Below are 14,646 nucleotides of genomic sequence, written 5' to 3' on the forward strand. Positions count from 1 at the left end.
TGAGTGTGATTTCTGACAAGGCTCGCAGGCTCCAAGGCCAAACTTGGGCCGGTCGTACGTCAACCACTCCCTATGTTTAATACCCTCATGCCCCCGGGTGTAGGGGGACTGTTGTGTGCTATGGTTTGTGTTCAATTTTTTAATTCAAACATGTGCGGAATTTAAACAAGCATACAGATAATAAAGCCAAACAAATAAAGCAAACAAAGTAAAGGGGAAAAATATTTAAATTATTATTTTTTATTTTATTAACTTCATCAATTAAATGGGCTTGACCCTCTTTGAACGTCCCCAGTGGAGTCGCCATCTTTCGCAACTTGAAAATTTCCGATCTTGCGACTAATGGTTTAGACATCCTTTTAAAAGTCTCATTAATTAAAGAATGCCCAGACACCAGACTAATCCTTAATTAATAGTTTTGAAAATAGGTTTATGGAGTCGCCACCAATATTTTACTCAAAACATTGGAAAAAGAAAAGATTTTTAAAAGTCCAATAATGGCCTTGATAACCAGAATTGGGTTCGGGAGTCGATTACATGTAGGGAAGGTATTAAGCACCCCTACAACGCCCTCTATCGGTACCCTATGATAAAGTTAATGTGATAAGAAATAATAAATTAAATATTAGATCCCCTTGATTAATAACTATTTACATACTTGAAATTTAAATAATACGATTAACCCTAAAATGTCTACATGATTATTTTTATTGTAACAATAATTATTATAGATAAGAAATAAAAAAAGAGAGAAAGAAATTAACTGAAATACCTCTTAAACGAGCTCTATTGGATCTTTAAAAATAGGGAGATTTTAGGTGCTTTGTGGCAACCTTTCGCACTACAATTGCCTCACAACACTCAAGAAATACAATAGGAGAGAGAGAGAGAGAAAAAGAGAAATTTCGAGCTCTAAGGAGTGCTGCACAAAATTTTTTGGGGTCCTTTGAACTGTGCCCGAGATTTCTTATTTATAGGCATCAGATGTGGCCGGAACGGCCCGTTCTAGATTCGGAACGGGCCGTTCTGGATTCGGAACGGCCCGTTCCAGGTCTGAACGTTGTGTATTAATTTTAACCCTGGAACGACGCGTTCTAGAAAACCAGAACAGCCCATTCTAAAATGAGAACGGCCCGTTCTGGGGTACAAATTAATACTAAATTTCCCCTTCCAGAACGGCCCGTTCCAACCTTGGTTTTTAGGCCATTTTAACCTTTTGGAACGGCCCGTTCTGGTCTAGGAACGGCTCGTTCCAAGTCAAATTTTTTAGGCCCTTTAATTGGTTTTGAACGGCCCGTTCTGGTCCAGAACGACCCGTTCCAACATACAATTTTTAGCCCTTTTTAGGAGCCTCGGAACGGCCCGTTCCAATTCAAGAACGGCCCGTTCCGGACTTGGGAACGGCCCATTCCAATTTTGGAACGGCCCGTTCCGGGCCACTAAATAGTGTATTTGGCTTTTCGACCCTCTGATGTCCTATCCTGTTGTTTGTATGCCCCCGGACGAAATTGGGTGTCTACAATGCCCAAAGGAATTGACACCTCAATCTCCCTTACCTAGAATGACGATCTATGCAGAACAATGCTCCTTTGTGGCTTCTATTGCTAATTTATCCCTTCCCTAATGGACTATTCTAAGTCTCTTCCTACAGTTTTTCAAAAAGTGCATGTGTAATGACCCAATCTCCTTTGTATCTTCTTCTTTTTAATTAGTCTCCGAGTTGGGAATAGAGTCTAGTCTAAAAACTTCTTATTTATCTCTCTTTTTTATTTTTTATTAAAAAATATTTTTTCTATATTATTATAATTATTCTAGTTTATTTCTTTTTTAAAAAGATGTAGGATGTTACAACAAATATGGAACAACTCTCTTCCTCATTTGTCAGTCCGCAACACTAGACCTAATCACCACATCGAATCACATTACTCATAGTAATTCAACACATCATACATCTCTATAACATCTCATACAACAATATTTTCACACAACATAACATTATACATTATTATTACTCATACTATTCATTCATCACTTAATATAGCATTATAACATCATTCACCGATATATAAAACATTGTACACATCATTATTAAGTCAAACATCCACATCTTATATCACATATAGGCACAAGGCCTTAAGATTAGACACTTCAAAAATAAAACAACTCATCATTACAACTCACAACTACCTCTTCTTATCTTAAGCTTATATGATGTGTGGTCTAAACGCATTATCTAGAGATCTACCTATATTATTATCACTAGTGCAAAAATTAGATTTAAAATCAGAGTTTTAAGATCGGTTACAAGGTAACCGATCTGAAAAGTGACACGGTGAAAATTTTGTAAATAATATGAACACTTTTAAGATCGGTTAAAATTTAATCGATCTTAAAAGTACTTTTAAAATCGGTTATTTAAGAACCAATTTTAAAAGTGCTACTTTTAAAATCGGTTATTTAAGAACCGATTTTAAAAGTGCTACTTTTAAAATCGGTTATTTCAGAACCGATTTTGTATGTAGTATACAAAATTGCTTCTTAAATAATCGATTTTAAAAGTATCGTCAGAAATCTTTTATATTTCCCTTCATTCTCATTCTCTTTAATCTTTTTCTCCATTCCTTTTTTTACTCTCTCGCGCTCTCATTTTCTAAAGTCTCCAATAGGTAAATTTCGTTGTCATTTTCGTTTTCGTCTTCTCATGCTCTTCTTGTGTCTCTTTTCATTTTCTCATGCTCTTCTCTTGTTTCTATTTTCGTTGTAGGTTCATTTTGGATAAATTTTGAATCTGGAACGGCCCGTTCTACAAGGAGAGCGGCCCGTACTGCAAGGATAAGGACTTTTTAACAACCTGGAACGGCCCGTTCCAGTTTAATTTTTTTCGCAGCCAGGACTTTTAAGATTGGTTATAAAACAACCGATCTTAAAAGTTAACTTTTAAAATTGGTTATTTAACCAATTTTAAAAGTCTAACTTTTAAAATCGACTCTTTTAAAATCGGTTACGGAACCGATTTTAAAAGTTGAAAATAACCGATTTTAAAAGCCTTTTTTTCACTAGTGATTAAGTTGATCTTAATTTTATTAGAAAGTTAAGATAATTATCTAAAACTTCTATATTGACCTCAAGGGTTGATTTTACCATTTATTTTTTTAAAAATTACAAAATCGCAATATTTTTACCTGATTTTGACAATTTGCGTTTTGTTTACTAATTTGATCATAACTTGAGTTCTATATCTTTGTTTTGGATGATTTAATGTCATTGGAAAGCTAACATCCAAGGTTACAAAACATATGAATTGCACACATCCTAAGGAAAAGACTTACAAGTTGCAAATGTGACTTTTTGCACACAAAATTTGAAATTCATCTTTTGACTCATAACTCGATCATTTCTTAATATTTTTATATAATTCTTAAGTTTAACCTGCAATTCCAAATGTATATTTTCCAACTTAACAATTGAAATTCTCGAGTCTAACCTTAATGGAATCGATGAAAACAGAGCCAGATGTGATTTGATATTCAAAAACTTATTACCTTAAATGAATTTCATGAACGTATAAGATGAGTGGATATGAAGACCGAGCAAAAACTAGGTTAGTTTGCATGATCACAAGAGATTTGGCGAGAGAGTTTCTTGTCCTAAATTTTTTATTTTTGTTAAGTGTTCTCTCGTGTCATTTCAAATCCATATCTTTCATTTTTTTAATTAAAAATATATTAAATCATTCACGTGGAGATGGGAAAGTTAACTTGCCACATGACGTTAATTTATTGACCAAGTGTCAATAAAAGGAAATAATTAATAAAAATATTCAAAACATTGCAGCGGTTTTTAACAGCTAAAAAATAACCTGAACAGACGATAACTTTAACCTTTTATGATGCTTAATATATCTGTCCGAATAATGATATTTCTGGCAATTTATAGAAACCAACACAAATAAATCGCACAAAACGCCTAATTTTTTGTAGTGCTTTATCAAACAAAAACAAAAATACAAAGATATGTTATCAAAATGAAAGGGTGTATACTTCATATTCTGCAAATATGTATAATCTGAACCCAACTCACATTGTGTTGTCAGCAAGACCTCAACAGCTATTGGTTGGCCCTCACATCTTGAAGTAAACCCATCTTTAACAAAGTAGTCCTTACTAATTCTTGAAAAGATGACCAAACATTCAATACTCTTTCTTTTTGAGGTTAATTACCATGAAATGCAATAAAATAAGGGAAAAAAACATATTAACATTTCCGTCTAATGTTTTAATAAAAGTCCTCTATAAATTTAAATTTAGCTCTGAAAATAACAAATTAGGAATATTAATTTTTATCATATCCAAGCCATTTATTTATTTATAAACTATTTTCAACATAAATTGGAGCTAGTATATACAAAAGTGGACAGAATAATGGACTGATTCAACAGTTTGGCTATCCAAAAGAAAAAGGGGAACCATCACGTACAGTGATGATAATTGAATCCAATGGAATGAGCATATCAAAAGCAAGTAATAAGTTAGCCATGGAAAATGACTAAAGTAAAGTTGCTTTTTTCATATTTCTTCGTTATAGTCAACAAGGATGTTAATAAAGTAAAGTATTTTAACTTTGACAAGTTTAGATATTCTCCGAGAGAACACATTTGTGTGGTAGGGAATGCAAAGCCATCTTCAAGAAAACAGTCCTTATCTTTACTCCAATTTTCTCAATATCCTTTCTTCTTTTCAGTTAAGTCACTTTCTTTCCCACCATGACAATAAAAAGTTATTAGAAATTTAATAAATATTATTTTAAAAAATAAGATATACAGTAGGATAAGAAAGAGGAGAAATTCTATTTTTTTTTTCTTTAAATATGGTCTTAGTTTTACTTTGTTTCTCAAATTTAAAAGTAATTATTTTGATCTCCAAGATTTAGAAGTACCACTTTTATTCCATATTAAAGGGAAAAATTACCACTTTTAAATAACCTTGTCTAGAGATGACAATAAGACAAGACTAAAAGTATAATAAATAAGTTGAGTCATTGTATTTAGTCAGAATCTAACTTTAGTTAGAAATATCATACTTTAGTTTGACATGTTTATTTGTTATACTTGTTTCTTTTAAATTTAACTTGACTTACATAAAATTTTATATTGACCTACATGTTTATTTACTTTTGTGATAATTTAACACCAAAGTAGATATGAAAATACACCGTTATATATGTTTCTATTGTGTGAAAATATTTGATTAAGAATTAAATGCGGAACCACTTTCACCCTTTGATATATGACAAAAACTATGTCCTTATGTGGGACATGAAATGCATTATACAATATTATAAAGGTAAAAGGAAAAAATCTTAATGCTTTAATAGGTTTCTTTGTTAATGTAGATAACGGAAATATATATTGTTCCTGTGTTACACATTAATTATCCTTGTTGTAACGGGTCTGATCCTGGGTCTCGGTCTTCTCATTCCTATCTGGGTAGTCCGAAGTCAGGGGTGGGTGTGCCTGCAAAGACACTCCGACGCTCAAGTTAGTGCTCGGCGTAATAAATGCAGTAGTTCAGAATTAATTACATACCTCGTTGGGGTCTTATTTATAGTAGTTCTTATTGGGCCGCAATTAGGGATTGGGCCCCGAAAAATTAGGGGTCTAATCCTATGCATTATGTTAATTAATCTCTCCGTAATCATCTTGATGATGCCGATATACTCGGCCTACTCCGCCGACACGTTTCGCCCCTACTGGGGGTGGTCGGCGGGTTCGGGTACTCGGCATAAGCAACCGTCTCGGGTATTCGGGCGAGTCGGCCACCATACGATATATATATATTGAATCTTAAATTTTCATTAGATCTAAATGCCCATATACTGGGATAGCAACTAAAACTAAAATCTCCTCTATGTAAATTAAAAGATATATATATATATATATATATATATATATATATATCAAACTATTAGATATTAAAAAGAGTAAAATAAATAAATATTGATAATGTGATCAACAAATATGACAAGTGAGGTTAACTATGAAAAATTTTGACATTTGAAGTAAAAAAAAAATATACAATATAAGTTTTAATGATTTAATTATTAAATTAAAAAAATTAATATATAAATCAAGTTTTCAAATTTTTAATGCATAGGATTTGGAGTTTCAAAATTATTTGATATTTTATTTTATTAATTCAAATTAACAAATAATCATTAAAGTATTTTATATGTTGATTTAAATCTCTATAATAAAGTATTATACGATTTTTAATTTTTTTTTAAATTTTTAAATTTAATTAATACATTAGGAGCATTTATTAGTTCAATGTGTTTTTTTGTAGTTTCTGTCTTGCATTTGGTTGCTCTTTATAGTTTCTTTTTCATTGCTTTGTTTTGTTTTGTAGGTTTTGGTTTGGTCCCCCACTTTACACATTTTGTTTTACTTTTAATATTAGCATTTTTTATGTGGAGCATATGATGGATGTGAAGTGAGGTGCTAACCTAGTTAGGATCCTCCTCTGCATAATGATATTATTCCACATCTACTTTCTTCAATATATATATATATATATATATATATATATATATATATATATATATATGTGTGTGTGTGTGTGTGTGTGTGTGTATATGTGTGTGTGTGTGTGTGAGAGAGAGAGAGAGAGGGAGAAAGAGAAAGAGAGAAGAGATCTGTTTACTTTAGGAATAAATTTACTTAGACTTACTGTGTTCAATAATTTAAAATTCTTAATGTACAAATCAAGTCTGTAAATTTTTAAAAAATTTAAAAATCATTTGATACTTCATTTCATTAATTCAAATTGACGGATAATAATAAAAATATTTAATATGTTATATTTGAATTAATTAAATGAGGTATCAAATAATTTTTAAATTTTTAAAAAATTGGCAAACCTACTCCTAAAGCAAACACATTCTTTATATGTGTGTGTGTGCGTGAGTGTGTGTGAGAAGGGTTATAATAACACCGGTAAAACTTTTACTAAGTATTACACCGCTCAATAACTTTATATTAAATGTGAATTTTGTAAATCTAACTATTAGATTGAAAGTTCATATCATTTTATATGTTTATATCAAATTTTGTTAAAATTGAACAACAACTTGAAGATAATCAAAGGGTTCATATTTTAGTATATTTTGAAATGTATATATTATGTCAATTTTGTTTTATAAGAATGAAGTATTAAATCATCTTGGATTAATAAAAAAATTTGTATATATGATCTAAGAGTAAAGAACCTTCAATCTAACGGTTGGATTTACAAAATTCACATTTAATATAAAGTTATTGAGTGGTGTAATGCATAGTAAAAGTTAAACCGGTATTATTATAACACTCTTCTCTCTCTCTCTCTTTATATATATATATATATATATATATATGCATTAAGAACTTTAATTCAACTGTTGGATTGTTTGAAATTTGATATAAAGCATGAGTTATTAAATGAAATAAATTTAGATAGACTTACTCCTAAAGCAAATGCATCCTTTATATATATAGAGAGAGAGAAAGGATCCTTTTACTCCAGGAGTAAGTCTACCTAGACTTACTTCGTTCAATAACTCATGTTCTACATCAAATTTCAACGATCCAACTATTGAATTTAAAGTTCTTAATTTATAGATCAAATTTGCAAATTTTTAGAAAATTTAAAAACTATTTGATACTTCGTTTCATTAATTCAAAACAATGCATAAAATATCCGTCGAATTAATGAAATGAAGTATCAAATGATTTTCAAATTTTCTAAAAATTTGCAGATTTGATCTATATATTAAGAACTTGAAATTGAACAGTTGGATCATTGAAATTTGATGTAGAACACGAGTTATTGAACAGAGTAAGTCTAGGTAGACTTACTACTGAAGTAAAAGGATCTCTCCTCTATATATATATATATATATATAGAGTTAATTACCTATACACTGCTAGTGTAAAGTTTTTTTACACCGGCAACCAATCAGATCTTTTAATAGTGTCATGAAATAAAAATAAAATAAAATAATTTAAAAGATCTGATTGGTTGTCAGTGTAAAAAAACTTTACACTAACAGTATATTAGTGATTAACTCATATATATATATATATATATATATATATATATATGAACTTTGATAATTTTTGACCCGAATGTGGAGAAAAAAAAAACTTTTTTAGAAGGGATTTTAGCTTTAGCTGCGGTATGTCACTTTGTATATATTCAATTTTGGTGCTGGAGTTGAGTTGAATAATGAGCACCGATGACCGCAAATAATTGAAAGACCTTTTTATTTTTATTTTTCCAACAGCTATGGTAATGCAAATTCTGAATTGGTGTAAACATGCAATGGACAAAACAATACATTTGACAATTTATCAGAGTTGGATATTGTTCCCTGTGTATGGAAATTGACCATTAATCTCTCAAATTCATTGGTGAAGATTTTAATAGAGTAATTTAATTTCTTTTTAAGTTTTTGACTAAAATATTTTATTTAAATAAATAATTTATAAAATATTTAAAATTTAAGCATATATATAAAATAACTTAAAATTATAAATTTCAAATTCTTTTAAAAATTAAGAGTTTAAAATTCTTCTTTCTTTCTTTTTTCTCCTACCTCCCTCTTCTCTTTTTAAAAGTTAACATAAAAAATATCAATAATATTTTTTAAATTACTAAATATTTAAAAATTAACTAATATTTAATTATATAAAATTAAATCTTAAAATTTTAATATATATTTGTTTAAAATAAAATTTATTCATGGTAAAAATTAAATTATCTCATCTAAACAAAAAAAAAACACTTTAAATTTAAACAAATTGACTTGAGCTATCTAAATAAGACATTTCAAGAATAATAAAAATTAAAATCAAAATAATTTAAATTCTAAAATTTTAAATTTTTTAAATTTTTTAAATTTCTTATCCAAATACACGAAAGCCAACAACAAATGGGAATCCAAATACACCAAAGCCACCACCAAATGGGAATTCAATGTTAATGGAGTCATCAACAATATTATTATTGCCAGTCCAAATCAATCTCAGTTAAGAACCTTTTTTGTTAAAGAATTTACTCATAAACAACAATTTTGTTACAAACCATTATGGCTCAGAATTAAGTATGAGCTTGCAAATATAAAAACCAACAGAACAATGGACTGATTCAAAAGTCAGTATCCAAATAAAAAAAAATGGACAGATCAAAATTATAACTAAATCGGATAAGTAAACCAGACCAAACATAAATAAATAAGGAATTGGTAAGTGTAGGAAAATTAAGAAAGATGCACTAAGATTTGGTAAAAAATAAAAAAACACAATAATAATGTCAAAAGAAAAAAAGAAAAGAATCTGAGTGGTGTCTAATGTGTTGTTTTCATGCTCAAATTATGTAAGATGTAGGTCCCTTTTATTTATTGGTAAGTTAGCAACCAAAATTGATTAAATGCACTAAAGTTGCTAGATATTTCATTAAAGTAAAATTGATATATTCCAAAGATTATCCGAACCCACAATATGCTCAACAGCTATTGATTGACCATCAAACCTTGAAGCAAAGCCATCTTCAACAACATAGCCAATATTCATTACCTGTTGTTACTATTAACTCTACTCTATATGCATTGACACTGATACATTCATTCTCGTGATAAAGCTGCACTTCTTATTTTTATAATCGTTTCTTTTCGATTCTGCGACTTTCTTTCCAACCATGCCGGTGCTAGAAACTCCTGGTGGTGCTCTTTTTGGAGCAGCCCTTCAGGTGCTATTTGACAAGCTGGATTCTCATCAAGTTTTGGACTACTTTCGTGGAAGAAAGCTCGATGAGAAGCTGCTGAAGAAGTTGAAGGTGAAGTTGTTGTCAATCAATGCTGTGATTGATGATGCAGAACAAAAGCAGTTCAGCAACTCATATGTCAAAGCATGGCTTGATGAGCTTAGAGATGCTGTGTATGATGCGGAGGATCTGTTGGATGAAATAAACTTTGAATTCTGTAAATGGGAGTTGGAAGCTGAATCTCAGACCAATGCTAGTAAGGTATGTAATTTTGACATTGAAATTGAGTTAAGGATGGAACAAATCCTTGAGGAACTAGAATTTCTTTCAAGCCAAAAGGGTGATCTAGGTTTAAAAAATGCTAGTGGTGTTGGTATTGGTGCTGGATCAGGATCTAGTAGTAATGTGACACAGAAGCTGCCATCAACATCTTTGGTGGTTGAAAGTGTTATTTATGGTAGAGATGATGACAAGGAAATGATCCTTAATTGGTTGACTTCTGACACTATCAATCATAGTCAGTTATCAATACTTTCTATTGTGGGTATGGGCGGGATGGGTAAGACTACTCTTGCCCAACATGTATACAATGACCCAATGATGGAGCAAGCTAAATTTGACATTAAAGCATGGGTTTGTGTTTCAGATGAATTTGATGTTTTCAAGGTAACAAAAACAATTCTAGAGGCAATCATTGGATCAACTGATGACAGTAGTAACCTAGAAATGGTTCAAGGTAGATTGAAAGAAAAATTGACTAGAATGAGGTTTCTTCTAGTTTTAGATGATGTTTGGAATGAAAATCGAGACCAATGGAAAGCTTTGCGGACTCCTCTTAATTGTGGGGCTCAAGGAAGTAGAGTTCTTATCACGACACGCCATAACAAAGTTGCTTCTATCGTGCAGTCACATAAAGTACATCTCCTGAAGGAATTACAAGAAGATCATAGTTGGCAAGTCTTTGCTAAACATGCATTCCAAGATGATGATTCTCAGTTGAACGATGAGCTGAAGGAGATTGGTATAAAAATAGTTCAAAAGTGCAAAGGATTGCCTCTTGCCTTGGAAACAGTTGGATGTCTTTTACATACAAAGTCATCTATTTCAGAATGGCATAGTATACTCATAAGCAAGATATGGGACTTTTCAGAAGAAGATAGTAAAATCATCCCTGCTTTGTTGTTGAGCTATTACCATCTTCCTTCTCATCTCAAGAGATGTTTCTCTTATTGTGCCTTATTCCCCAAAGATTATGAGTTTGACAAGAAAAGTTTAATTTTGTTATGGATGGCTGAAAATTTTATACAAAGCTCTCAACAGAGTAAGGGCCCGGAAGAAATTGGTGAACAATACTTTGATGATTTATTATCCAGGTCCTTCTTTCAACAATCAAGCAACAAAATGTGTTTTCTCATGCATGACCTACTCAATGATTTGGCAAAATATGTTTGTGGAAACATCTGTTTCAGATTGGGAGTTGATAAGCCAAAAAGTATGTCAAAAACCCGACATTTTTCATTTGTATCCAAATACAATAATCAATATTGTGATGAGTTTGGGGATTTTTGTTATGCTAAAAGGCTACGTACATTTATACACACATCTTTTTACCCTTGGCGTTGCAATATGTTGATACATGAGTTGTTTTCCAAGTTCATTTTCTTACGTGTCATATCTTTATTTCGTTGTCAAGACCTTAGAGAGGTTCCTGAGTCTATAGGAAATCTCAAACATCTCTGTTCATTAGATCTTTCAGAAACTAAAATAAGAAAGCTACCTGATTCAACATGTTCTCTCTATAACTTGCAAATATTGAAGTTGAATTATTGTTTCAATTTGGAGGAGTTGCCCTCCACATTGCATAAACTCACAAATTTGCGTCACCTTCAATTTATACACACTAAAGTGACAAAGATGCCAATGCATTTGGGAAAACTAAAGAATCTTCGAGTATTAAGTTCATTTTCTGTTGGCAAGGGTAGTGATGAGTCCAATATTCAGCAGCTAGGAGAACTCGATCTTCATGAAAAGCTATTAATAGGGAACCTACAAAATATTGTGAATCCCTTAGATGCAATGGCTGCAGATTTGAAAAATAAAACACATCTTGTGGAGCTACAGTTAGCATGGGAATGGGACCAAAACATTGAAGATTCAATGAAAGAAAGGAAAGTACTAGAGAATCTACAACCTCCCAAATATTTGGAGAAGTTGTCAATTTGGAGATATGGTGGTACACAATTCCCAAGCTGGTTATGTGATAATTCATTATCGAACATTGTGTCCCTCGATTTGAGGTACTGTGAATATTTGGTATGTTTGCCTCCCTTGGGGCTCTTGCCATTTCTCAAGAACTTGATGCTTATAGGGCTTAATGGGGTAGTGGTTATTGATGCTGATTTTTATGGAAGTAGCACTTGTTCATTTCCATCCTTGGAAAGTTTGTACTTATCTTCAATGGATGAATGGGAGGCATGGGAATGCAAAGGTTTGACAGGTTCTTTTCCACGTCTTCAGCATTTTTCATTAACGGACTGTCCAAAGTTGAAAGGAAACTTGCCAGAGCAACTTTGTCATTTAAAATATCTAGGAATTCATAAATGTGAACAACTTGTGACTTTTGCTCCAATGGCTCCAGAAATTCATCATTTGAGTCTAACAGACAGTGGAAATATGCATTTCGATTATCATCCAACTACTTTGCAAGAACTCTCCATTACGGGACACAAAATGCTAGCATTGTCTCTCTCTGATACTTCTCTTGAAAAATTGTGCATTCATTCTTCCCCAAATATGAGTATTCCCATGAATAGTTGTTTCAATTTCCTCATAACATTGGAGATCAATGATGGTTGTGATTTTCTAACAACCATTCATCTAGATTTCTTCCCAAAACTCTGTCAACTTGAATTGACCAAGTGTCCTAATCTGCTAATGATTTCCCAGAAGAACACTCATAATCATCTCAAGGAGCTGAGAATTAGTGAGTGCCCCCAATTTGAATCATTTCCCAACGAAGGATTATCTGCACCTAAGTTAGAGAGTTTTAGAGTTTCAATAGAGCATTTGAAATCATTGCCTACACGCATGGACATCCTACTTCCATCTCTTACTAGTCTCTGGATATATAATTGCCCACAAGTGGAATCACTCTCAAATGGAGGATTGCCAACAAATTTAAAAGAATTGCATCTCACAAATTGCTCCAAACTTGTTGCCTCAATGAAAGGAGCTTTAGGAGTAAACCCCTCTCTAGATATGTTGTGCATTGAAAAAATGGATATGGAGTCTTTTCCAAAAGAAGGTTTCTTGCCACTCTCTCTTACTTACCTAGAAATCAACCATTGTCGAAATCTTAAGAAACTAGACTACAAGGGTCTTTGCCACCTCTCCTCTCTTATGGAATTGAATATTGGTGACTGCCCTAGCCTCCAATGCTTACCAAAGGAGGGTTTGCCTAAATCCATTTCATGTTTTTCTATTTGGGGTTGTCCTTTGCTCACAAAGCGTTGCCAAAAACCAGAAGGCGAAGATTGGGAGAAGATTGCTCACATTGAAGATGTGTGCATTACCTAATAAGATGAACAAGTTTCAAATTACACATGCATCAATTCTTACATGTGTGTCTACCTTTTCATCAGGTGCCAGTCCTCCACAACATCTATACAGCTTTTCGAAGTACAATATTGTTTAATACTCTTATTCACATGCAAGAATCTAATAAAATATTTTGCTTATATTTAAGGAACTTGGAAAATGATGACGACAGTAAAGTACAAAAGTTAGAATTTGGATCCTTTCATGCAATATTCTGTCTCCAGCAATAATAATAATAACCACTCATCCCAATACTACAGTAATTGTGTTTATAGAAAATGTTTCAAAATAATTTTACTCTTTAGTTCGCAAACAATTGTAGCAAACACAGATGAGATGGCTTTGAGAAATAATCTATGAAGTCTCATAGATTTATTTTATATCTCAAGCAATATTATTAACAGATTAGCACAATAAGATTTACTTTTTTACTTGTGTTTGGCTGTTTGTATATAACCATTTTCTTTCACAAACTATCACTTTTTTTTGTCTATTCCTTTTTACATGCAACAAATTTTAACATTATTGTATTCTACCTTGTAGTTGAATTTCGTCAAAATACATTGTTTTAGTTAGTGTTTATGTTTGTTGATGACCAGGACACAAAATGATGAATGTTATGAAACTCAAATGTTCTGTCCAAGAAAATACAAAGGCCTAAATTTGGTTGAGGGATGTTCGATGTCCTACCAAAGCCTTTGGAAGTCCTTGAGTGGAGGTGGTTAATAAGTTGCAGATTTACTACTTACTAGCCTTGAAAATGGTTAGTTTATTAAATTGTTTTAAACATTAGTTTATGTGTGCAAAACATATGAACGGATATCTCTCATTTTCTGTATTATAAAGAATGTAGGTTTAAAGTTCTAACAAGATTATGAACATTGCTTTTATATGGAATTCACTATAAATTATGAATTCTAGATGTTAAATCTTGTAAAAGTACATCTTTAAAGCTTCAAAATTGTTTTCTTCGTAAGTTAATAATCATGAAACTTATAATGGTCTCTCTTCAGCTGCTATGTGATTCCAGGTAATTATATACTAAAAATATTTCTATATACAAATTTTCTCTATGCTCCAGAAGACTAAGTTATTTATCGGTTGAGATATTTCCCGGCTGTTATGTTCCCAGTTGTTAACAAGAAATTGTTGTTATTTATAATTTAGTTAGAATTTGAGGTGAAAGATAAGTTATTAAGTGAAATAACTCATATAAAGATTTATTTTTAAAATAAGTCTAGTTAGACTTAGGGGG

General features: G+C 31.6%; 1 protein-coding gene across 1 annotated transcript; it reads left to right on the forward strand.

Moving 5' to 3' along the window:
- Positions 1-9,466: 9,466 nt before the first annotated feature.
- Positions 9,467-14,311, forward strand: LOC109817590 (putative disease resistance RPP13-like protein 1). The gene is made up of 2 exons (XM_020382877.3): positions 9,467-13,435; positions 13,991-14,311. Exon 1 carries the CDS (start codon positions 9,729-9,731, stop codon positions 13,368-13,370), a length of 3,642 nt encoding a protein of 1,213 aa, XP_020238466.2. The 5' UTR covers positions 9,467-9,728; the 3' UTR covers positions 13,371-13,435; positions 13,991-14,311.
- Positions 14,312-14,646: the final 335 nt, after the last annotated feature.

Source organism: Cajanus cajan, chromosome 8 (genome assembly GCF_000230855.2).
Source record: "Cajanus cajan strain Asha chromosome 8, NIPB_CcT2T_4, whole genome shotgun sequence".
NCBI classification, from domain to species: domain Eukaryota; kingdom Viridiplantae; phylum Streptophyta; class Magnoliopsida; order Fabales; family Fabaceae; genus Cajanus; species Cajanus cajan.